General features: G+C 51.7%; 2 protein-coding genes across 2 annotated transcripts; both read left to right on the plus strand.

The window, feature by feature from the left end:
* The first annotated feature begins 317 nt into the window (after window positions 1-317).
* On the plus strand, window positions 318-4,031 carry insc (spindle orientation adaptor protein inscuteable). The gene is made up of 2 exons (XM_003748364.2): window positions 318-377; window positions 1,349-4,031. The coding sequence occupies exons 1-2, from the start codon at window positions 318-320 to the stop codon at window positions 3,713-3,715; spliced, it is 2,427 nt and encodes an 808-aa protein (XP_003748412.1). The 3' UTR covers window positions 3,716-4,031.
* Window positions 4,032-14,056: 10,025 nt separating this feature from the next.
* LOC108864911 (translation initiation factor IF-2-like) lies at window positions 14,057-22,767 on the plus strand. Its single transcript, XM_018641364.1, has 4 exons — window positions 14,057-14,102; window positions 16,707-16,752; window positions 20,393-20,415; window positions 21,794-22,767. Exons 1-4 carry the CDS (start codon window positions 14,057-14,059, stop codon window positions 22,765-22,767), a joined length of 1,089 nt encoding a protein of 362 aa, XP_018496880.1.
* The last annotated feature ends 2,750 nt before the right edge of the window (window positions 22,768-25,517 follow it).

Below are 25,517 nucleotides of genomic sequence, written 5' to 3' on the forward strand. Positions count from 1 at the left end.
ACGCGCCGTCCGTAGCATCTGGTGCTCTGGCTTCGGTTCTGGCTCCGACTCTGGCTGGCGAAGTTGGAGAAGTGCCGCGACCGACCCTCTCCATGGGGCCTCTGGGCCCAGACTACTTAAGCGCCCGCTCCGATCTCGAACTACCACTTCTGTTCCAGTGAACGCAAGCGACACATGAACCTACTGCAACAAGCCTGAAAAAGCGGCACCTCAGTGTCCCTTCGCCGACAGTGTTCTTGGATTAAGTTACGTTCCGTCGAACTCTGGTTTCAGCCCCAGAGTGATTGTTTCGCGAAAAAACTCCGAACAGTGTCAAAATGGTTCATTTTGATCACGTCTACGGCACGCTCGGCGCCAACACGTTGACCAACAAATTGGTAGGTGCACCGTCTTTGGAAACCGCTTTCGTAGGAATATTCCATCGATCGGCCCGTGGCCTAATTGAATAATTGATCGTTATTCGAGTGAATTGTGTCTCTCCACGCTGAGCCTTATGGGCTCGGGCGGATTTCTGCGACCACGAGCATAGCGCGATGGGCGAACCTGAGAACCGGATCCGGAACTTCTTCCGTTAAGGAGTTCCGTTTTTCGGTTGCTCGCAGAAGATTCGGCCAGATGTCTTGAGAACATCTGTCCCGTGAATCCGAGCGAAGCCTATGAATAATTATTAGGAAATCGCAGAATAAGTCATTTCTTTCACCAACAGCTCCGAGTGTCCGGTGAAAATAGCGCGCAAATTGCAATGCTCGTCCATAGTGCCCTCTGGCGGTATAGTCGGTCCCCATTAAATGCCTCGCCGAGTTCTAGTCCAGTTCCCGTGTCGGTCTGTCTTTCCTCCCAGAGCTCTTCTCTCTCTCCCCCCCCCGGGTTTATCCATCGATGGGTAGTTTTCTCTCTCGCTCTCTCTCCCGCTGGCCCGCTCGTTTTGCTTGAGGCCCAGACCCGACTAGGAGAGGGAATGAACTCAGCGACCGTTGGAGATCGCACTCCCAACGAGTCTGAGTCTCACATCATCTAGTCGCTGCCTCAGACGACGAGGCTTTCTGGCCTTCCATTCTTTACTCTGAATGCCCCGTCGGAGCGGAGGACGTCGGAGCAGCTGTTAAGCTACATTCCACCGGCTTTGTATGGATTTGCCCTATGTGTGTGAACGCGACATGACCTCGTGTGAACCTTCGTGAATGCATAAGTGGTGCGATCTCCATCAAGCCAAGCGTCCGCGCTTCGATACCAGTGTACGTAGCTTTAGGCGACGTTGTTCAGCCCCACGCCACGAGCCACGTCTCGAGCGACAGAATTCACTTCGGCCTGAAACGAAAAACTAAAAAAATTTTTTTTTCCCCTCCAGTCTCGCAACGGCAAGAACAGTGTCAACAGTTCGTTCGAGAGCGATTACCAGAAACCAGCGAATCCTTCGGCAGCGACGACACGCTTCAGCCGCAAGTCCTCGACAGGATCGACTACCACGTCGGAGAACGAGGACGGTCGTCAGTCTTCCTTCTCCTGCTCGTCGGGGGAGACCGATTGGTTGGTGCAATCGATTGAGCAAGTCTGCCGCAAAACGCTCTTCAAACAAGTCCCTACAAACACAGTGAACGAGTTTGTTGCCACGGCAGCTGCTTGCCCCAAGCCGGAGAAGCTGCCCAGCCCCATCCTCAAGCACAAAACGCCAGCCGTGGAGCCGAAGAAAAGCCCCGTGACCAGCACACCGAAACGCAACGCCAAATCTCTCATTCGGAGGTGTTCTCTTCGACTTCGACGAAGCGATGAAAGCAAGAAGAAAATGGTCCGCTTCGCATCGGCCGAGGATATATTCTCGGTGAGCGCTCGCGAGGACATCGAAGCCGCCGCGGAGCTCTCGGCCACAGTGAATTTCCGTGAGACGTTCCATTTCAAACGCAACGAACTGAACTCCCCACAAAACGTGACCCCCTTGAGGTCGTCCGGTGAAAGTCACATCTACGATCCAGTTACGCCGATTCATCTCGAAACGCCCAAAATTCCGATCCGCCAACGGCCGAGCATTCGCCAGGTGACGAAACGATTGAACTTCGACGAGAGTTCAGAGAGCAGCCACATTTACGCGACGACCTTCGACCATCCGTACCCAGCCAACGTTCAGCTGGACGAGTCCCATCCGCTTTCGCACTATCTCCAGTGGATTGTCGAGCAGAGCGACCTCAACGCGGCGCCTTCAGTGAAGAAATGGCTGACTCACACCAGGACCCAGGTTGAGCCCGAGTGCCTCAGCGCACTGCAGAGCAAGAGCCTCACCAAGGATCCGGTGCTCGCCGCAATCCTGAGCGTCGGAGATGCGCAAGCTGCGATATCGAGCCTACAGCAACGTCTGGGCGAGGTTCAAGCCACGGTCGGACACGTGACCCGCCGCCTCGAGCAGGGTCAATGGGCGAAGTTCTGCTGGGAGGTTCCCGGACTCAACACTGAAGTGAACGATTTCCTCCAGGAGTACCGCAGCATCATCGAGAAGTCATCGCCGTACTCGCGTTCCGTGGAACGCCACATGTACGAGACCCTCCAGAGGCTTCGTGACGTCGGATCTCGACCGAACAGTAAACCTCAGACCCTCGCCGACTTTGAAGGAGTACAATCTCTGATGGCCGACGTGAAGAACACGTTACAAACGTTGGCCAACTCGCTGTTCCTGAAAGAAATCGCCAAAATCGTCGCCGTCATCGAGGACAACAAACGCCATAAACGAGCCGCTCTCGGATGTTCCCGGAGAGCTGCTGCGGCTCTATGTACTCTCGCGCAGGAGTCGGCTTCGATGTGCGATCTCATTAGCAGAGTTAACGGAGTCGAAGCTCTTCTCGCGATTTGCGAAATTCGCGAACTCCGCGCCGTCTGGCCCACGGCCTTGCGGGCCCTCACTCTGCTCTGTTCGCAAACCGCGGCCACTCGAGCGTTCGATCAATGCGCCGGTGTTCTCGTGATCCGCGACATTCTACAAGATAGAAACTCGACGGAGCAGGAGAAAACCGAGGCTGTGGGTCTCCTCACCCAGATTACGGCGCCTTGGACCGAAACGCCCGTCATTCGGGGCATGAAAGAATCCATGGATCAGCTCATCAAATCGCTGAGTGAAATCATGAACCGAGCCGCGAACGGCGAGGAGTTCCTCCTGGCGACGGCTGCCATCGCCAACCTCTCGTTCCTGGACCCGGTCGCGGTAGCGTATCTCCATAAGTACGGAACTACCCGGAACCTCGTCATGGCGTGCAGGCACAAGTCTATCGCCCAGAGTGTGTTTGTCAAGGATCAGATCGCCACCGTCCTGGCGAATGTCGCTTCGGAGAAAGCCTGCCATCGGGACGTTGTCGAATGCGGAGGTCTCACCGTGCTCCTGTCGTTGCTGCAGCTCCGGCCGAACGCTCTGCAGAAACAGGTCGAGATCGATATTTGCGAGCGGATCCAACAAAAGTCGGCCATCGCTCTCGCGCGTCTGTGCAACTCACCGATGGTCGCAGAACGCGTCATACAAATGCAGGGAGTGCATCGGCTCGTCGCGCTCTGCAAGGAGCCCAAGGAACGCAACAACGCCGACTCGGTCCTCGTTGCCTGCCTGGCGGCCTTGCGGAAAATCGCCGCCGTCTGCAGTCCTCTCGACATGGAGGCCATTGGGGCCTGCGATCTCGTCAGTCAAGAACTCTGGGATACGTTCCAGATGTACTCGAGCAAGACCGAGTCGTACGTTTAGTATTCTCCTTGTTCCTGGTAGTGGATTTTTCAAATGTTGTCAATCTCAACTGTTGGGGGTTTAATTTACATTTTATTCTGTTCCACTCGTCCCGAAACCCGCTCGCGCGGAGTCGGAGTGTCTTCTGCCGCCAACAGCTCAAACCGTGAAACACTCTAGTCATGAGATACGGAAGAGAACATGTTTCGGTCGCTTGAGCTAGCTGAAATAGCGAAAAGCGAACCGATATGTAATGTATTGTAAATATACGCTAATATATTACCAAAGATGGTGTGGATACGCATACGGAGCAGCGATTGATGTCAAACGCTAAGTCATAGTTCAACTATGGGAAAAAAGCATTTAAATAATTTATCCGGATAATATAAAATAAAAACGGGTTGAGAACTCAATTCCCTCTCCTCAATGATTCTCGCGCGGTGGTAACCAGATCCCGAGTTTCTCGACTGCTATCGTACCGAGACGGAAAATGTCAATCGGAGCGATATTTCCACTCGGCTACGGAACGAGTGCGCCGGAAGAGGTCGTCCCAGAGTCAGTGCCGAGCCGGTGTATCTCTGACGGGACTCGGCTCGTTTCCCAGTCGTACGATGACGCGGCATTTCATTACACGAACCCGGCTTCGATCGAGAGTTTCTCTTTGCAGTCGAGAAGTCTAAAAACCGCTCAGTCAGGGGGAACCTGCTCATAAAAACGTCTGGCGCTAACTTTTGCCGCGGCTGTGCGTCGTCGTCGTCGAGATGTGCACGGGGGCCACTGCGCACACCACCCTTTCATCGCAGTCGTTGTGTTGATCTCCTCCAGTCGTCCTAGCCGGGGGCTCCGAGCACCATCTGCCGTCTGTCTGTTCGGCTGACGGACCGACGGTCGAATGGATTGTTGCCTGCCTGCCCGTTTGCCTGACAGGCTCCATGTCCAACGGCCATGTCGTTGTGTCGTCGCGCGCCACGCGTCGCTGACGGTTCGTGTGTGTACATATGGCCTGCACCCGTCTTCTGGGCGCCCCCTCAACTTCATGATTGGTGTCGTACGTACTTTCTGTCCGTCGGCGGCACGTGGATAATGTAGCCCGAGCACGTTGCAGCTGAGCGTGTCTGACCGCGAACGATCAAACCGCATTGACGTTTTCACTCAAGCTTGAATTCATGTTCTGGCTATTCGGTCCAGTCATGCATTCGGAAGTATGTAGGTACTCCTGTGCAGGATGAGCGTGTTTGGCGGTCGACAGGGCTTTCAGTTCTGTAGAGCTCTGTAAACGCGTGGCGTTCTGAGCTCAAATTGATCATTCGGCATTAGTCGAGATCTCTCATTGTGAGTGATGCCGCTCCGCGAGCGCTTACCTGAGCAGGCAACCCTCCTCTAGGAAATGTACCGCGGTACGCCGTAAAATCATAGGCGAACTCGACTCGATTCTAGAGCGCAACCATTACAAAAACTCGAATCGCCAGCAGCGCCTCGTTGCCCCCAGAATGCGCGGCATTCACGACAGATGGCGGAAGAGAAGCAAGTTGAAGCGGTTAAGCCGCGAGAGCCTCACGGTGCGGTGAATACACAAGTAGCGTGAAGAAAAAACAGATTTTTCCTTCTCACGGAGAACGACTGAATGAATTGGTCCGAGTCGTGGTCTGGTCCCTGCCCATCGAATACTCGGAATTGATTTCCCCTCGACGACATGGCGAATACACTTAGCAAGCTCGGTTGACTGTTATTATTATTATTATTTTCATCCGTGGCTGCTCCGACGGTTGTGATGAAGAATGCGAGTTTCATTTTCTCTGTTCTGGGCGTGCGTTGTAACATGCACCATCGGTCACGAGGGTGGGCAGCGAGCCGCGCGCCCTGCTCGAGATCCCTCCCCCTTCCCTCAATCGACTGGAATGGGATCTCTCCCAAAAATTGTTACTCAGGAGAAATATCCTTTCGCTAGCATATTCCGTTCAACTCAGCGGCGGCGATGAATGATTGTGGCTGCAATCCCAAACATCCGCGTGAAGTGTTCAAGCGGCGCGGCGGCGCGGAGAGCCGTTCCGAGGAGTGATAGCAAGTTTTCACGATCCACTCGACCTCAGACATTTGAACTTAAATCTGTGGGCGTGATGCCGACGTGAGCGTGCCGGCTCTCAGTAATGGCCTGAGAGCACGCTTGCACGACGGAACATGAATTCTACGCTCTGTCTGCTACCACCTGATCGAACGCCTAGCAGCACGGGTACGAGCGAGTGATTTCGGAGATGGTGGAAAATCCACGTCGAAGAGATCCCCGCAGCGCCGGCGATTCGCTTACCCTCGGCACAGTCGAAACGCCGCCCTAGCGTGCCGACGTCAGCGGTCGGCCTCCTCCGAATTCATTATCAATCTGTCTGGGCGACCGTCACTCGGAGGGCTCCTCCACCTTCGATATGTTCCCGCTCGCAGGTGCATACCCTCGTGCACCTTCTTCCCAGGAAGACTCCCCTCAGATGATCGCTCAGGGTTTCCCGCAGCCGGACTCCGACCTACTAGTTCGGAACGTTCTAGGGCCCGTGATCGATCGAGTCTGACTTATTATTGAGCAGCCGGAACAGCAACACGGGATCCCGGAGAAGTTCCGTACGACGCCGTCGCGGATATCGGAGACTCGACGTTCAATCAGGCAATCGAGAACCTCAAGAGACACATCGAGAGGTGCGGAAACAAATCGAAACGATTCGTGCTCCGTCTTCGCATTTACTCACCGGAGCTGTCACGTCGATCGGCTGCACCAACCCATCCAGAAACTCCTGTCTCGATCTCAAAACCAGAGTTCTGCTCGGCTCGGAGTCCATGAGCTATGTATGTAGTATCACAATCGTGATCCTACGCAATGCAATAAATCTTCGCGATGGATCAGAACTTGTGCTTACGGCAGCTGTAAGCATAAAACGCGGTCAGCGGCTCCGTATGTCGTAAAACAGACAGAGGACAACGCTCGGAGTGATGAACGATCGGCCATCGAACATGGATTTGTATTCTGGGTGGAGACGTGGAATACCGGAGCTCGTGACGGAAGACATTTGTCACCGTGGATAATTCAATCGCCGTGGGATTGCGAGACGTCGGCACCGCGCAAATTTTTTTCTGGATTTGTCTGAGTCTTCCAAGGGCCAACTATCAGTGAATTGTTCGCCGAAGACGGGAGAGCAAACAAAAGATCGATGTAGGGACCCGATCGATGCGATAGGATAACGATTCTCATGAGTCGACCCAACTCCATCGTCGATCGACAAAAGCATTGCATGAATCGCGGATCCCTGCCTATGTAACTTATTATGTAAGTTAGGGAGTCTCACCCCGATCACCCGAGAGGCGGGTTTCTACTATGAGTGATTTTTTCTCCGTTCCGCAGGTGATTCCCCAGCCCGCTACGCCTCTGGAGTACGGAGGTCGTTCAGGGAATTGAGGGAAGCATTCGATACTCAAGTTTTTTGAATGCCATCATTCCAGGGGACTGGGAATTTCTCCGAGGATATCGATCAAACGAATATTCGAGAATCCCACTCTGAGGAGGATGTACACCAGGCATCACGAGTGGCTGGCATCGTACCGTTCTCCTTGGTCGATATTTCGAGATCGATTCCAGCTTCCGCCCATTGTCAGGATTTGGCCGAATGTCAATTCATTATTATACGACGACTCGTTGGTCAAAGTCGTTCGCGCGTCGATCGTCGGAAAAACATCGCGATAAGCATCCGCGTATTGTGCATTCTTGCCCGCTCCGCCGTGACATCCCAGCGTTACGTTCTATTTCTTCGGCGTTGTTTTCAGGTCTCCGACGAATGATTAGCTACCTGCGAAGCACCGATCGCACAATACGTGCTCCAAGGATCGATCCAGAAGGCTCGCGCGGCAACCCACAGAAAACCCTTATCTCAGTAGCGAACACTGCTTCGAAAAATAACGACCCAGACACAAGGAATCCGCGAGTAAACAGCGAACTTTCTCTCGGATCAACAGGTCCTGCCGGGAAAGGCAAACAGCCCCGATAGTAAATATTTTTCTCGACAAAACGACCAGCGAGCGCATGCTTTGCCGTTTCCAGTGGCAAATTTGTGCCCGTTTTGGAAGGCATCGATTCGATAACCAAGGTCGTCCGAGTTCGCATTCCGGAATACTCGGTGCCATCAAGGCGGCGAAACACTTCGAGGAAAAAACGAGGACTGAATCACGAAGGATCCGGATTAAAGTAAAGAGAACGAACATCGAACGACCGGGCACGACGGAATATTCAGAGGCAACGACCTAACGGCCTTTTTCGTAATATGATTCATTGATGCTGAGCAAATTCCGACCGATCGAGTTCAGAAACCAGGGAGGGCCGGCGAAGTAATTCTAAGTCAGTGACTTAAAACATCGGGAGGGCAACGCGATCGAATTGGCGGACCGCGATGTGGTAGTGTGAGCAAACATCGTTTGGATCCAACGAGGGATGACCTCTCGTTACGTCGCCGGCGTTGTCTGGTGAACAGAAAAAAAAATTCCATGACAATGCACAATCGAATCACTTGTCCGATGATCAAATCCGAAGTACCTATGCACTTAGGGCTCACGGTAGGAAGGCATATGACGGTGGCGCGATTATTGATCATTCATATCGGAAAGAACGGCTGTCTGCAGAGGAAGTTTTACAGAAATTATCCTCCTTCTCCCCATGATGGAAGCTGTAATTTTCGCTGGTCGTTGTATCAGCCGTGGCAATGATATCTGCACAGGGTGTTAACGCGAATGCCAATGTCGTCTACGGTTCAAGCCTATGGCATGAGGGAGGGCTTGCCGACGCGCGGACGGAAGGGCGCGCGAAAGCCGTCGTTATATGCGGCTTTCAATAATTCGAATGTCACCGCTGACGACGACCAAAGCTAGTTCTCGCTGACGATGCCGACATGAGTCCCGTGAGGAATTATTGACGAGTCGTACGCAATCAGCGAAAATGTTTCCGAAGCATTTTGTACGTCAAGGTCAGTCCGATTAGAAGCGGATCGTTGCGAAGAAAAAAACATTTTTGGAGGCTTTCAAGAGTCATCGACGTGTTCTTTCATTCCGAGTATTCGAGTGGCTCTGTTATCTCTGAAGATCGTGAATGGATGATTCTCTTCTCTTGCTTGACGAGGGAGCGATCTCCGAATCGACGAGCGATGGTCATAACGAGTCCAACGATACGACTCCCGCAATGTCTCCATCGCTAAAATCGCTCGCAGAACGATTGGGATAGGCGCGGGAATGAATCTGTCATCAGAGCGACCGCTCCCAAGCGCTTTCATCGAAGAAAAGGGTTCGTCTGGAGTCTCGCTTCCTAGGCGGATCTTGCTTTCATCTCTTTCGATTATCCCCCCTGGGATGTGAAGTGTGACAACTTTGGTGCGTGGCACTTTTCTGACGACGTCAAGGTCGCGCAACCCGGTCATTTTTCGAGACTAGAGTTTCCTGACTTCCCCGGAAACCTTGAACGATCTGCTGCCCTGGGAAGAAATGGAGGATTTCTCACCATTACGCGTTCGAAGAGGAATCGAGTGACAATACGACCAGAATCGATACAGCGAATCTGAGGCGTACCCAATCTCAATCACAAACAACTACGTGATCGCGTGGCGATGCTTCGACGTCCAACATCCGCGACGAGCAGATTCCTCTGTATGCATCGATGATAATTCGATAACCAGGTAAATGACACCGGATAAGGGGGTCTGCGAGGATTTGGGCATTGTCGGGCGGTTTGGTAGAATCTGTTGCGTGTATCGACTCACAGAGAGTTCCGTAGTCCTTGACGGAACGTATCCGTCTGGAAGCTCGTAGGACTTACCCGAGAATCCACGTGACTTATGAGTGGATATAAGAGCGGGAGCGAATTAGGAAGTTTCTGTACATTCGCTGCCTAGGTCACCCTGAACTCTCCAGTACGGACGGAAGAACTCAACTTTCCGCCCGAGCAAACCGGACCAGTAGCTTCGCTTTCGCTCGAAACTCGAGAATCAAACGCCAGGTCTATGCTGGTGAATCTTCCGATTGAATAGGCGAGCCATTACTCAATACAAAAATTGATTGGAGGCTTACACCATCCTCCGAGCCTCTTGAATCCTCAAGACGTCTCGCGATGTTCGGTGAGGTTATTTGAGGATCGCCTTGATATGCATGAGGGATACCCGAACTAATATTGCCAGAGATACAGGATGTGGGCAGGGGACTCTGGTGAGAAAGCTCGGCCATGAACTGAAAAAGGAAGGTTTCCTCCTGAGAGACGAGCCTCCTCGACTTCGCTTGATGCCCACGACATCTAGATTACCGATAGTTCATATTTATTCTCCGTCGAAGAAGGTATTAAAATTGTCTGAGGTCGAGACCGAGGTGTCATTTCTTTTAACGGGATGGTGAGCGAACACACGAAGGGCGACGGCGTGCCTCTCCTGCGTGGGCTCGCAGCGAAAGCCGGGTTCATGATCATCGCAGCCCCTTTGGACTGTGACGTAAAATAGCATGACTATAGTTTACATTCTACATGATTCTGTGTTTTTCGCAGGATTTTTCTTCTCGATTATTCATCATGCTTCCACTCCCGTGGGATATCGCCTTTCGGTTTTTATCTGCCTTCACCCTGCTTCCAAAAAGCTTAACTTACGCGGCTCGGGCCGTGGTCAAGGAATCGTGAAATCGTTTCCACGTTCGAGTCTACACACGCGTCATTTTAGAACGATTTTTTTTTGTATGAATGAAGATAGAACGCGGTAACATCAAGCCGTGCAGACAATCGTCGAGCATCGTCGGGAAAAATGAGGTAGAAAATCGAGAAGAAATCACCAAAACAAAGGGTGACAACTCCCCTGTGTGGGAAATTCCGTTCAAAAATTACCCAAGACGCATTGTTTATGGAATATTGATTTTTATTCCCGAGCATGAGGCTTGCGTGAAGCTCAATTGGTCCTGAGCGGGAGTAGTGTCACAAAAGTCGAAAATAGTAGGGAGGATCATTGGCGATATGACCGTTTGCACAAGTACGATCTGCGACCGGCCCCTGGAACGCGTTGTTTTCCCTCCATGATCGATTCCAACCCGTCGAGCCGGCTCTGCAGTCCAGCGGGACGCTGCTTCGCATCATCTGTCAGAGTGAGCTCATACCCAATCACTTAGAACAATCCAATGACTCGATCATGAATTGATTCAGGGCGTCGCATCGGGGTAAGTCGACCATGCTTCGTCCACCCATCCTCGATAGGTATAGAATCCCTCGAAGGCGAGGCAGTCAAAGAGAGATTGAATTATTCGTGAAAGAGCTCGACGAGATTAAGACATCGAGTGGGAAAATCTAGGGGGCAAAAACAAGGACACCCAGATAAAGTGAGAAATTACGGAGAGAAAGGGAATGCAAGGCATGACTTTTCGGCTTATCGAACGGCGGTATTCCAAAGCGCAAGGAAGTCATGGGAAAGCTGTGAACGTCAGCAACTGCTGGTGGTACTGTGGCGTCCACCGTCAGGGGCAGCGCCTGGCGTTGGGTCGGAAAATTCAGCGCATTTCGGCTCGCGACAAGCTGTACTATTATTACTCATTCGTTGTATCAGCTTCATGAGGAGGCTTCGGTGGCACACCCTGCAGATTAGTCCGTTTGATTGACAGTGCGATCGGTGGGAGAAGAAAAAGTTCACCCCACGTCCAGAGGTTCATTATAGTTCGCGACGATCGCAGGATTTACGTCGGGATTACAGAAAATACGACTGTCGACGCGTGGTTGCACGCCTGTAACCGCTGTTTATGCTAAGTAGAAGCTATGAACAACGCAGTCGATCATCGAGTGGGAGTTGTCGCCGTCCGGGAGGAGCGGACGACGATAACATCCACCCTCGTTACCCAACGACGTGCCGATGGACATTTCCACGTAATTGTCGTCGTCGTCATGTTTCTTTTTCAGCGATTCTCCGCTTGGTCGCTCACCAACGAATGTGGGTAACAAACGAGAAAATCGTTCATTCGTTCTCATCGCCATTCCTACGATCACCGCATCAAATCCGATGACCTTTTGCGGAGATTCCCGCTAGCGCGGATCGAAACCCAACGCGCGATGCGGCATGGTACGGGAGCTTTGACGGAGCAAGAAATCGGAATTCGCCTCGAATTCGATATCTACAACGAGAAACGTCAACTGAAATAGAAGCATGCCCACGGGACACTCGTGCTAACGGTTGCCGTCGTTATGCAATTGGTTACGTCAGATCGCAATGGAATTTCTGTGTGTTTTGAGTAAACGCGGCGGAATTCCGAACGGAAAGCGATAGAAACCGATAGGCTTGGACGAAAGCCAACCGGGTCCGCTCGCAGGAGCCGTCTCCGATCGGACATGGAACTTTTCTATAAATCATCGTTGTAGTTTCTGTCATTTTTCCTTCCTGGATTGGAAACTGTTCCCTCCTCTTGATTTGATCGCATGGCCTAGACATGATGAGCAACTGGCGCCTCCTCAGAACCCTCAGGCAAGGGCTCCTTCAACGCTGGATTCCTAATGATTGGAACTCGACGGCAAACGTTTTGATTCGGAGGACATATGAATCCGGGTCGACGGATGCCTCACTTCAAGTTCTGGCGCAGTTCTCCGCTTGAGCCAAAGAACATGTTCTCTCCGTGAGGGTATTAGGTACTCAAACTTCGAATCGATGTACTGGTTGTGATTTTGATGTAGCCATAGTCCGAGGTACGGGTAGTCTCTCTTCGGGTAGGAGGCGTAATCGAAGTAGTTGCCGACGATCCCGTCAGCGCCTCACCTTGAAACCTTCACCGGGTGAACCTCTTGCGAAAGTTTGACCCGAGCTGCAGCTCCTGTTCACGAAGGACTTTTAATGATCTCTGGTGTCGAGGAATTTTGCTTCCGAAAGTATCGATCATTCTCGTCACCCCCACCCCCTCGATGTGCGCAGACATCCGTGATTCCTGTCGACAGCCCGGATGTTTCCAATTCCTTCAGACGCTGTACGTGGGAGATCCGATACAGACACAGAGATCCATCCGATGAGTTCACCAGATGATCTCAGGTCATTCATTCCTATGAGGTTTTCTTCCCGCTGCTGGGGTAGGAGGGGAGGGCGAAATTCTGTATACATGGTTGTCGAGAGGGTTCTCGAGAAATCGATGCAAATCATTCGCTCAAACACCGGCACACGGAATGGAGCGGAGAAATGCTGTCGAAGGTACATCCAATGGAAAGATAAAGCACGTTCGATTCTTCGCATCGCCGCCGACAGAAGTTTATGGTCGAATGTATCGAATACACGTTCGTCCTGGGCAACTCGTCGACGATGCGTCAGCGCCTACGATTCCCTCACTTGTCGGAATCCTTTCTGATTCATCCGTGAATTCAAGGCGCTCATTCATCACCTATCGTTCCTTTCTGAACGTTCTTCATATTTTGTCAGAAGGAGCGAGCTGCTCACCATTTGTAATGAGCAATAATGACAGCCGCATCGTAGCGATTTTCTCAGATTCAATCAAGTTTCGTTCAGAGGTCAAATGAAAGCTAATTCGCTCCGGTGTCAAGGGCATTTTCGTTAGGTGGCCGAGCGAAGACTTCGTTGGAAGACCATCCTTCTCGACGATCATCGACCGAATACTTGGGCACGAAGTATTGCCGTGGTGTTGGCCATTCAATTGCTCCTCTAGCAGCTACTGTTGCGCATCTCATCCGATCCAACTTCTTCTTCACTGATCGTTCTTTCGCTGGCCCTCGTGCATGTGTTTTGATGAGCGACGGGAGCTGTGCCATCGGATGTTCTACCGCTCGTTCGAGCGCGGAACAAAAGAGTTCCAGCAATGATCCGACGAAATCCTTCGCGAGACGATGGATGCCTCCGATCACTCCCGAAGACATGGCGTGGGTATCGTTAAGCGAGAACTTTTGCCAGGTCCTTAGAAAGCGGGGGACGAGGAGAATGGAGGGCCTTCGAACTTCTCGCCGATAACCTCATAATTCCAATCGCCTCAGTTGAGTTCGGGAGTGATCCGACGACGTTGGTTCATATATCATTCGTTGGGCTCGGGGCACTCTGCGCTTTTTCTGGTCACACGGGACTGACTCAGCCAGAAGATCCCGTCTGATTAATATAGAGCACCATTTAGCGGAAATGCGACATGCTTGCAGCTCCAGAATGGTCTTTTTGACAACGGTAACGAATTGGTCTGACCATGATGAGGATCGAGCAAGCAATCAACATAATGAAGACCACTGTCTGTGTGATTGTCTCTGAATCCACCGAAGCACTCGATGGCCACTGGAAACGTCGTCCCAACGGAAGTAGACAACCGCTGTTCACATTATCTGACGGAGCGAGCAGGCGAGCAGAGCTGAAGATGATATATGTCAGGCAGGTAGAAGTGGGAAGTCATGCACGGTCAGGTAAGTCGTCGCCATTTCTGGGTGGACAACTGGCCAGCCTCGCCCACGGCGGGCGAACTTTTCGCGATCGTCCGCGATTCGTCTTGATAAGCTCTGCTGTAGGTGGGAAAATCTCCGCCAGGGGAAAGAGAGAAGAAATTATTGGAGGAGTGACGCAGTTTGTCCCGAGTCTCGCGTCGTCCTCGAAGAAGCTCCGCCGAGGAGACGTTCCGGTGTGAGCTTCGCTCGCGGGCTCCCCAGCCAGAATTTCTATCCGAAAGCTCCCCGTCCCTGGGCCGGATAGAAATCAAGTAAGGATTGTGGTGATCGCAGTGCCAAAGACGCTACGGATAATTTCTCCGAGTGGGTCGGAATCGCAACAAAAAGTACGGATGCGCTGGCTGTGAGGAAACTATTTTTTGTGGGATTCAAATCAAAAGATCCCGATGAGACCGCGGTAATTACCTCGCTCTTCTTCTTCCCGCGCGTAATTGGAAACCGCCATTCTGGTGCACTAAGTTCTTGCTAAGTAACCGCCCCAAACGCTGACGTCTGTTCTTCTTGTGAGTTTTCGCTTTGACTTCCGTGTCAATTACTAATAGTCCACCGGGTGGTCAGAATTTGGACTTTTCGGGAATCGTTAGTTTCGAGTGATCTCCCATGATTGGGGAGCGGTTCTTGCCGTGAGACGAGGGGAATCAATCGAAACTACGCTTCTGTTCTCTGTCCCAACACGAGCCTGCATGAGCTTCCTTTCCGGAAACGCACGGAAAAAAAACGCTCTGACAGGTGGTTGTTCCTCGGTGCGAGTCGTATCCCCTCTGTACCCCTGTCGATAGTTGCAAGTTTCGCTCACTCCAGGGATTCACAGCTCATTCCAAGAATTCCGCGTAGCCCGCGAGGTTCGAGCCCAGGTTCAACAGAGGAGGAAGGTCGGGGATAAGACTCTATTCAATTCTGAAACGCTCGGTGAGCGATGCTTTCGTGAGGGATTTTCAACGCACATCCCAGAGCGAAAATTCTGTGGGTGTCGACGTAATCATTTAATAAGCGAACCGACTTCGCGAGCCTTCCCAAGTGCGATCACGGTGTTTCTTGACCGTGGGAGACGACGCTGCGCGGTTATCGCAGAGTAACAGAGCGACCTCGTGGAGAGAAGCTACGCCGAGCCCCTTGCGGTATTCCGATGGAATAGCCACCAAAGCAGATCCGTGAAAATTCCTGAACTGATTCAGAGATTGGGCCATGATGGATAGAGCCCTCTGCGAGTTCCTCTCGGCGCGTTTTCGATCAGTTTTTCTTTGTCAACAAGGTCGAGGCTGCGGCTGATGGCTTCGGTACTCGGCTGAAATTCTTATGCAGGCAGAATATCTGAGCTGGGAACAGGTCTCGATTCCGCGGGAACGGGGACGACGGCGGTTAGCTACCCGGCGGCGACCTTCCCCGCTTATCGCTCGGTTCAGGCTTCGATAGTTACGCTCGAAACGAAGAGAAAGAAAATCCGGCCGCCTCGGAAGTAGTGTCTAAAAATTGTGGGAAATCTGTCTGTGAGCATGGAGCGTTGGAAGACGATGGAAAAACTGGGATTCCAGACGGATAGATCCCAGCAGGACATTCAATGCTGTGCAAGTCTCGCGATACCACGGGCGATCATAAGTCTCAATCAAACTGTCATCGAATCAAAAGCGAACACTTAAGTCAATCACGGATTCGTCCCAAACTCGTCGTATCGAAGGATTCGCTCCTACACCCTCCTCCAGCCCCTCACAGGTGAGCCTGGCGTCGCAAGATGGAATCATGATCGAGATTGATGATCGTTACGATGACGGCCCGGAAAACGTGAAGACGATGGTCGGGTGAAAATTATTCCGCTCGTGTGCAGACATATTGTCGGCAACGGTACCCATTCTACCGGCTGCATGGATCTTCTCATTCGAGGATTCATTTTCTTCCACTGTGAGCTAGTGAATTTTCCCGGCTCGGCCGTTGAGTGACGCGTCATCTCATGCTCGCGGAGGTATGAGATTCTCTGCTACATCACAGCTGCGATGTCATTGAACCTGCCAGAATTGGGAATAATCAGTCCTGGAGCGAGACGATCAGCGCTTCCCCGGGGGGAAGATGCATCAGTACCTCCGAGGGGCAGCCCTCAATTGATAGAACCCGCGAGAAGCAAATTTTGGCTTCGGTCTATCGACTGAGTGAATCTTCTTTCGATTCCTAGTCGTGCCGATGCGATCCCATGTAGTTAACGCAGCCCGCTCTAGCCGCAGCGAATCCCTTCACCGGCCAAGCAAGAGATTTGTGAAAACTTTTCGGACGCAGCCGTGATTCCGAAGATGGAACTCACTTAGACTTGTCTGGATTCGCGAGTCATGTAGGAAGAAGCGCCGATCCTTAGAAAAGCGTGACTATACTCTTCCACTGGAAGCGGAAAAGAAGAAAGAATAATTCTTCTAGTCGGGGCGACGAAATCTCGGTCAGTGATCTGCGGAACCTTGTAGTCCATGCTTTTGTCGAAGAACTTCGCTCGCATCGTCGACGTTGTGGGAGAGCGTATAGGCGTCTTTGTCGCCGATTTCCGTGAAAAGTGAAAACACGCCCTCAAAAATCTTTCCGGACGAGCCTCGTCCGGTTTACTCATTCATTCATCCATTCCGATTCCAGTGTTGTTATTTTAGATATCTCTTCGATCAGCCTCTCGAACTGGCTCGCCGTGCGTCGTCGGCGGAACCGCTCGAATACATTGTAGTGGTTGCAACGGCACACAATAGAGGCGTATATATTCTTTGAGACTGAGGGTCAGTTTTTGTTATTTATGGTAGCGCTGTGTGTATCGTAGCCGCAGCAGCAGCAGCCACCACCAAAACAAACCATTCGCCCTTGTCTTCTTCACCGGCGGCGACGCGGCGGCCACCACGCAGCCACCGGGATGCCGTTTATTTTCATTAATCTTTATATCGGTTACAAGACACAAAGCCGAAGCGGATGCTCTTGTTTTTTTTCTGCAGCGAATTTAAACCTTGGTTCTTCATTTCGTACTGTGATGCGGGTTACCCTCAGCTGAACACGTTTGATGCGATACGCGTGAATTTTCCCCACAGAATAACTTGATGAAAGCGGAGCACGCTTGCTAAGAGGCTTATCGATCCTGCGACTCGAGCAGGACGGTGAAAGGCTACACCCGGAGCGTAGAATAAAATAGGTTAAATGTCGAACGGCAGGATCGCTAAATCCAGTAAAAGTGAATGTTTGTGGGGGTGAGTCAATATCCTTCGTTGTCATCAAAAGCATTCCTTGTACTTTCAGCCGGATAGAGGAATCTGGTTAACGACACGCTTTTCGGAATATAGAACCGAAAGTGAAAGACGTGGGAGGAGAGGAGGATGCTTTTTCGGGAGACAAATAATTTTTCGGGATAAATTACCCAAAAGTCAAAGAGCTCGTAGGAGAATTTATCGTTGCCGTGTTTTCCTGCGAACAGCTCGGTTTACCTTTGGAACCCCCCCCTGTTCGCGGTGGCTCCGGAGCTAAATCGAGGAAGTTTTGTAACGCAGAAACAAAAACCGAGGGAAAAAACTTCAGGAGACTATGAAAATTATCAAGAACAGGGTTTAACCGAGCTTAAGTCGAATCGCGTCGGAGCCTGGCTTCTAATAATCACCTCAGATTTTTCCTTCACTTGAAACTTCTAGGGAATCGAGAGGTGCCCATTGCAGTGACTTGGGCAGCAAAGGAGGAAAAGAGAACATTGGTCCGACTCGAATTCATCTTTCCATCAATTCTATCTCAGGATCCCAGATTCACTCAAGAAATCGAGCGTCTGGTTCCCAGGCTCAAATATGGTTTTACAACTTGATCACAATTTTAATAATCGCAGTCAGCGACCAAAGATAGATAACGAGAAATAAAATCGTCGAATCATCTTATCTGTTCCGTACCAAGTGAAATCGCAGTCAGGCCGACGACGCTTCAGATTTCAATTTCATTTCGGTTTCTCGCGATACCGCGGTGATTGACGAACTTTCCCTTCACTTTCGCCACTCGCAGTGAAGTCTTGCGGAATCATTTCGCTCCAGCCGCACATTTCTGGATAAAAGGAAGTTTGAGAAGTTTGTGCCTGGTCATCCCGGCGCTCCTCGAAAACAGGACTGACGACTCTTTCGCCGGACATTGTCTGATGGCTCAGATCAGTCACCGAGAAGGTTCATCGAGCATCTTGTTTTGCTCCTTGTTTTCAGTGAGCTCTCGTCGGTTCTGACGGTGGTTGTTGCCCGAACTGCAACAAGACCGGGAATGAATGAATGAATGGAGCCCGTGAGGATGAGATACACCGTATTGACAGGTGGCATTGTCACATGATCTCCTCGGGAGCTGACTCGACGGAGGTCAGCGGAAAAGGGAATCACTTGCGCTTCCCGAGGATGTCTCGAATCTTGATGGAGAGCGTAGACCTTCCCGAGCGGTGATTAAGTCTCATGCTCCATCGACTCATCGGCATTCCCGGCGCGTCGCGTTCTTTTGTGCCTCGGGCAGTCGAGGAGAGGTCGAGAGTCATCAGAAGAAGGAGACTTCGAACCGGAATGAGTCGGCGGACCGAATATCCGGCGAGATGAGCTTTTATCCGGATGAAATGATTCCGTTACGCAAAACGAAAGTTCGGTGCACAAAATCAGCCGGCTATCGATTTGATAATCGCTTCTCCCGCTCTGAACTTATCATCAGTATAACAGCCCACTTCACTGATCGCAAGGCATGAAATGAGCGGGAAAATCACTCCAAGATCCAGAGCGAATCAATCGGTTCTCGCTCGTGCGAAAAGAGAAAATCTGCTGACGCGATTTGTCTAGCGGCTCGTTTTGGGCTTGTTTGAAGCGAGCGTGCGCGGCTTGTTTGGCTTGTCCGTTGTCACGTCGCGTTTTGCCGCATTACGGCGGATAACATGAAATTTTTGATTTTCGTCGAGTCCTTCTGGCGAGCGGCTCTTGAGCGGACTGAAGTCGCGTCAGCATTTATTGTTCGCCTTTGAAGCTCTTCCCATAGGTCTGTTTGCTCGCTCGCTCAGTTGGCAAGCAGAGCAAGAGGCTCAAACGTGGGCCAGACCTCAACGGACCTCAACCCCACCGCATGCATGCCAGAACTTCGCGGGGCACACCAGTGCCTGACGCCTTATCGAAAACAGCTAAAGGAGCCGGAGCTTCTGCTCGCCAAATGACCGCATATCTCCAAGGTCGTGAGCCGATAACATTTATTTGTACACATGCGTAGCTCTCACTTGTAATCAGCCTGGCAGTTCGTGGACTTTCCTTTCTCGAGCATGGAGGAATCCCCCTCTTCTGAGCTCGGTTCCGAAATGCGCGATCGAATCTTGAGCTGACAGAGGTCCGCCGAGCTCGCCGTCCGAAATCCTAGTTTGTTTCCTGACCTTCAGCTGAAGTCGAGATAGCTGAGAGACGCGACGCGTCCAGAAATCAAAATCTCATTCTTGTACACGACCAGATCGCTCTGATCCGTTCAGAAATATAAGGGTGCGATCGAGTTTCACAGAGGAAATGATATTTCACTCCGTTCCGGTTACATAACTATTTTTCCGCCCTAATCGGGTGGTACGACCGGATTTCATCCAATACTCGATTGATCCGAGTGTTGTAGTTCATGCTGCTCGATTATCTATGATCATTGTGCGCTGAATCTCATGCGGAGCGAGTGAGACTTAAGTTTGTACCCGCCAGAATCCTTCCGAGCTGATAGAGCGAGAATCAGTTCATGTTCATCTAAACGGGTCCCTTGTGATCTTTTGTAAGGTCGCTGGTGGGCAGACTTCCTACGAATCGTAAAGTATAGTTTGCGGCCGGAAACCAGTGGGGACTAATTGATGGACCAGACGGGACGGAGGACGCCGGAAGAATAACGTTCCTGGACAGCCTACGAGAACGTCTGTCCGTGTACATATCATCGAATTGGATGCTTCGATTCCTTAGCCGAACGTTTTGTTGTCGAGCTAATCACTAGGCATGCGATCTCAAGTTGGCAGATCGCTTTGCGGATACGAGGCAGCCGTCAAACATTCGAAGGGGTGCGGATAGGAATCGGGGGAACGGGTCATGAAAGATATATTGAAGAGGAGACCTGGTCCAGAATTCTAGCCTCGTCCACGCCTGGACGTTCCATGTCGGAGGATCACCCCGTGGGCGTAGGGAAGTCGATTATGAAGACTGGAGTCATTGGGATATCCCGATCATTGGAATCATTGGAACTGATCCCGCTAAATCGGGCATTCGTTTCAATCGATGCCGAGGTGCGTCCGGCAGAGGTCACAGGTTGAATATGTCTCGTTCCGCGCATTATATCCCCTGGAAAATTGTCCTGCTATTATAAAGGTGATAAGGAGGACAGCGGAAAAACTTGGAACCCGGCGGAGCTATCCGGGGTTATTGACACACGGACTCACCGACTGACTGACGGTCGGACGCTGGCCATCCAGGGGTCACCGGAAGGTCGACCCTGTTCTACCATATCTATCTGCGTTCCGCGTCCAGCCCATGCCTTAATCTACCGCACCAGTTTCCTGGTAGTTTCCGTCCATCTCTGATTTTTTCTTCCTCCTTTCGACAATCTCTCCCGAGAGATCAATGGCTTGCCATTCGGCCTCTGAGACACACCCAGAATATAGAGAAGCTTCTGATAGAGGAGTCCATCCCATGTTTGGCAAGCCGTGAACCTGAGGCGCATTCCGTCACGTCGTTGGGTTTAGGTTGTTTCCTTTTTCCGTGGGAGTGGAGAATCGAATCAGGATGCGAAGTGGATATATCAGGGTCCGATGAAGGACACCGGAGTCCTAGCTTAGTCGTTCATTTGGCATCGGTTTGCCGAACTCCGTGTCAGTGTGAGCAAACACAAAACGTCGTTCGGAAATAACGTCGCCTTACGCTCGGTCGTTGGCAGGTGTACTGAATAAGCTGATTTGTCACACGGTTTTTGCGTGGGTAATCGTAAATTCACGTCGACTTCCCTCTGAACGGAGTCAGGCCTCGTGAGACCGGATGAGTCGTCTCTGTTTTTTTCCCGGGACGGCCAAGTAATCGAAGAGCGAATTAGCTCGACGAAAAACTACGGTTTCATGGATAATTATGGCGGACTCGACTTCGGGATAGGAGAAGATACCGATCCTGAAAAATTACGTATCCACCCGAGAAAATGCGCCAGAGGAAGTTTCTGAGCTTCGCAGCGCGGAATGAGCGCGGAATGAGTGTTTTGTGCTGCCCAAGATAGGAGGCGAATGACGAACATTAAGCTCAAAGTTCGCGCCCGTGTCCATGCGCCTTCACGCCCGGTGTAAAACATTCTTCCGGCAGACGTAAAACGGCGGGTGGCGTCTGACCGCTGCGGCGGGTGCGTCCGTTTGTCCTTCCGATTCTTCTCGAGTTGTGTCTCCCGGTGTGGCAAGCGGCAAATGTTCACCGTCGTCGTCCCTCTCCGGAACGGTGGAAAGACGTTTCATGTGCTATAATACCGATAAACACCGTTGCGCGCTTCAGTTTGTTGGTTTTCGGTGTTTCCAGCGGTGCTGTCTTTCGGATAACGAGGATTCGGTGTTTGTTGCGGGACCTCCGCCCTAGTGCGTAAACGTCGACGGCGTCCCGACGACGGCGACGGTGAACACGACCTGAACCCGGTACACAGCCGTTAGTGCACGATGAAGTACCTCGCAGTGGCGGCGATCGCTGCGGCTGCCCAGGGCGTGCTGGGTCTCAATGTGCACGATTTCCCCAAGACGTCGTTCTCGTGCAAAGACAAGAACGCCGGCGAGTACTACGCCGATCCTGAGCTGTCGTGTCAAGTCTACCACATCTGTGCCGTCGGTCAATTCAACCGACTGACGAAAATGAGTTTCGCCTGCCCCAACGGCACGCTCTTCTCGCAGAGCTCGCGAATCTGCAACTCCGAGGACAAGGTCTACTGCCCCCTCGCGGAGCGGTACTACGATAATGTTCAGGGTACCATCGATACCCAGGGCGACTATAAAAGTGTTTTCCAAGTGAAGGCTCTGTTCCCTCTGGAACCTCGTCGTCCCGCCGCCGCCCGGCGACGTCCCGCTCCACAGGACGATGATGATGACTACGAGGATGAGCCGTCCTCGACAGCTACGCCCCGTAGACCTCAAAACCCTCGACGACCTCCTGCACGTCCGAGCACGACGACAGCTGCTCCCGCGATCCGTCAACGCCCACCCCAAAGACAATTTACTCCGCAGATCCCATCCAGTCAGCAGTTCCCACAGCAGAGCCCCGCTTCGCCAGAACAGCGTCCACCAGCCGGGAACTTCTTCCCGCCCAGACAGGCCGCCACCGCGAATTCCCGCAACCCTCCACCTGCTGCCATCGCACCGCAGCTGACTGGCGTGACGCAATCCCCTATTCAGTATGCTGCACCAGACAGAGCCGCATCTCCTGGAGCTCCTTTCATCCCACCAGCACCGACTTCGCAAACTCAAGCCCCGAACAGACTCGTCGTGACACGTCCAAATTTACGTCGACCCGCTCCAGTCCAAGGCGGTACGGTACCAGCGACGACGTCGACCCCGGCTCCCCGGACGACCAGCACAACACTGGATCCTAACGCCGAGTACGAGTATTACGATTACGAGGAGCCTGCCGACGGTCAGCAGAATGCCAATAACCAATAAGAAGAAAATCTGCTTGTCATCCACGGACTGTCTTTTCGGTTGATACTGTTAGCCGCGACGCGGACAGCGGGCCTGCATACGAAACGAAGACAGATACGGTACAGAATACTGAGACGGAATCACCGACAGATCGGGTGGGAAAACAACTATATGCATCCACACGAGAAAGAGAACGAATCTACAGAGGTTCGAACGCTGAGTAAAGGTCCCGCCGGCAGATGGCCTTCATAATCATCTAAGTCATTCTCATATCGTCATCGGCACCGTTACAGGAGCTATTCCGCTTCCCTCCGGACTGTTTGGTGCCTGTCAAGCATTTTCTGATTCATTCCCATGGCGGACGACCTCACAACACTGTTCCCATCCCTATTGGGTGGATACTTCACTGAAAAGACGTAGCGATTTCCCAAGGCTTAAATTATTTTATTCAGCTCGACGGTGGGAAGAAGGATGCGAGTGTTTGAGTCTCTGCAATATGATTCGACAACTGTGGGAGAGGATTGAGGACAATTAGTTTGGGAGACTTGGCCCGGAAATGACATCGAAATGTTAGGTATAAGGCGGAAGAAGAGTCGGTTCCGGAATTTCCCACTGTTATGACAGGTGCCATTATCGATCTGCCACGGTTGTGTAATTTTTTCGAAGGTTGTTGCAATTATCACCGTTCTCCTCACAAAACTTTCTGGAGTTCGCCACCGGAACCGTAGCATTCGACTGGTCATTGAGGATGATCGTTGTTGCTATTATATTAATATAATCGTTACTATACCTTCCCCTCTCGTGTTGGTTTCCCTTGGAGCTTCTCTTCCAACTTCCTCATTCTAGGATGCGATCCCTCGCGAGCCATCAAGCAACTATGCAGCCATAAACTATGCAGAGTTCATGTTGATTGGAACCGCTACATCTGGTTTCTATTCCTCACAGTATTTATTTGAGAGCGGATGATACGAACGCTCGCTTAAGAACTATAACGAACTCCTCATATAAAGAGGAATCTTCCACCGATTGGGCTATGACAGGGAAAGTTCCATGCGACTCGGCTCCCCCCGAGAGAATTCCCCAGCCACCCATCATTCGAGATTCCATCTCCGCTCCATTTTACAACAATGATTCGAGTATTTTTCAGCGGAGCGCCGTCAAGTGTCAATGCCGGTAAATATTCTCCATCCCTATCGGGCGGGATTCGCCGATAATAATCGATTCGATTCACGATGGAGGATCGAGCAAGGTCCGTGTATCTTTTGTTCCACGGGCATCTGCCAACGATCGGAAATACGGGCCCTGCTCACTTGACTTTCCGGGGGACTGCCGAAGTTCCGTTTAAACTCAATCCTTTGACGTCCGATCATCAGTTAATATTTGAATGGTAGCTGGGAAATAGATTGTTCTCGAAGTGGAATACCTACTTCAATCGGCATCGCCCGAGCCCTTAAATACGCCACTTCACACGAGTCATGACACCGTTCTCAGTCGAGGTAGACTGCGGCTCTCGTGGCGTGATTTACATCAAGTGCTCCGAAGGCAATCCCGTCGACGGAAACGCAACGATTGCAGGCGGAAGGCACTTTGTACTTGACCGAATCGACCGGTGTGCGAGGGAGCGTCCAACTGGCTTACCGAACGGTCAGACTGAATTTCCGATTGCGTCCGGAGAGGTGTCAATCAAAAATGAAGAACAACATCGATGATAAGCATCAAGAGACTTACAGCGTTGGCTTGCCCTGCTCTTCCCGTTCGTGGTAGGCTGTACGTTGTAGGGGCGGAAAAGCCAACACCCGATCGGGGAATTCTCAGGACAACAGATTCAGATTTGTTCAACTCACAATCAGTCGTTCGAAATCAGCGCCTGCCGTACCGCTGGCATCGTCCAGCGGTAATCGTGATGGTCGCGGTGGCGGCGACGGTGGTAAGCTCGGTCAACTGCGGTTACGCTAACAAGGTATGTCCACATTTGAACGTGAAAACTCCGTAAATGGTAAGGGGTGAATGGCGATTGCCCGGACGCCGCGCCGCCTTGTTGAGCGAAACAAGCTTTTTTTCCTTTTGCCAGACTTTTGATACGAGCGACCGAGCGAGCGTCCACTCGCCCGCCTGACGACCGTCTTTTCATTCGGCTGGCTATCGGTTGGTTTTCTCGGCGGAAAAGCGAGTTGCGAGAACAGAAGGTCAATAATTACCGAATGCCACGCGACTCGGCGAGCGGGTGTTTTTTTTTATTCATTTCATTACCATTTTGTTCCGAGAAGCGTCCATCGAAGAATCGCCGAACGATTGCCATCCCGTCGGACTCTCCTACCCGCCCTCGCGAAACTGACTGCGACTCGTTCCCTGTGATCGAGCCGCTATGTCCACGACCGCACCGTACGTAATCGCTGACAAAAGGTTGCCGTAGCGTCTTGATTGACACCTACCGTTTCGGGACACAGTGGGTCGGTCGATCGGTCGATTCCGTTTGTTCAGACACAGTTCGTTCGATCAAGTCGTCGACTCGTTTTTTCGGCAAAGCTCGAGCTTGCCGACTGGGAGGGATCGAAATCCGGTGACACTGGGATGCAAGCGGTCGACGGAGGAAGTGAGTGAAAGCCCGAGAACGACTCGAAGGGAAGGGTCTTCTTTCTTCTACTATTATTCGCCCGTTGGCTACAATGTGTCTCTTGGGGTAATCTCTCTCATACAATGAAATCTCGTAACAGGCAGAACCCTTAAACCGGAAATCACAACGAAGTGATGTGATCGGTCCCGCGCGATTT

This window comes from Galendromus occidentalis, unplaced genomic scaffold (assembly GCF_000255335.2).
Source record: "Galendromus occidentalis unplaced genomic scaffold, Mocc_1.1 scf7180000077530, whole genome shotgun sequence".
NCBI classification, from domain to species: domain Eukaryota; kingdom Metazoa; phylum Arthropoda; class Arachnida; order Mesostigmata; family Phytoseiidae; genus Galendromus; species Galendromus occidentalis.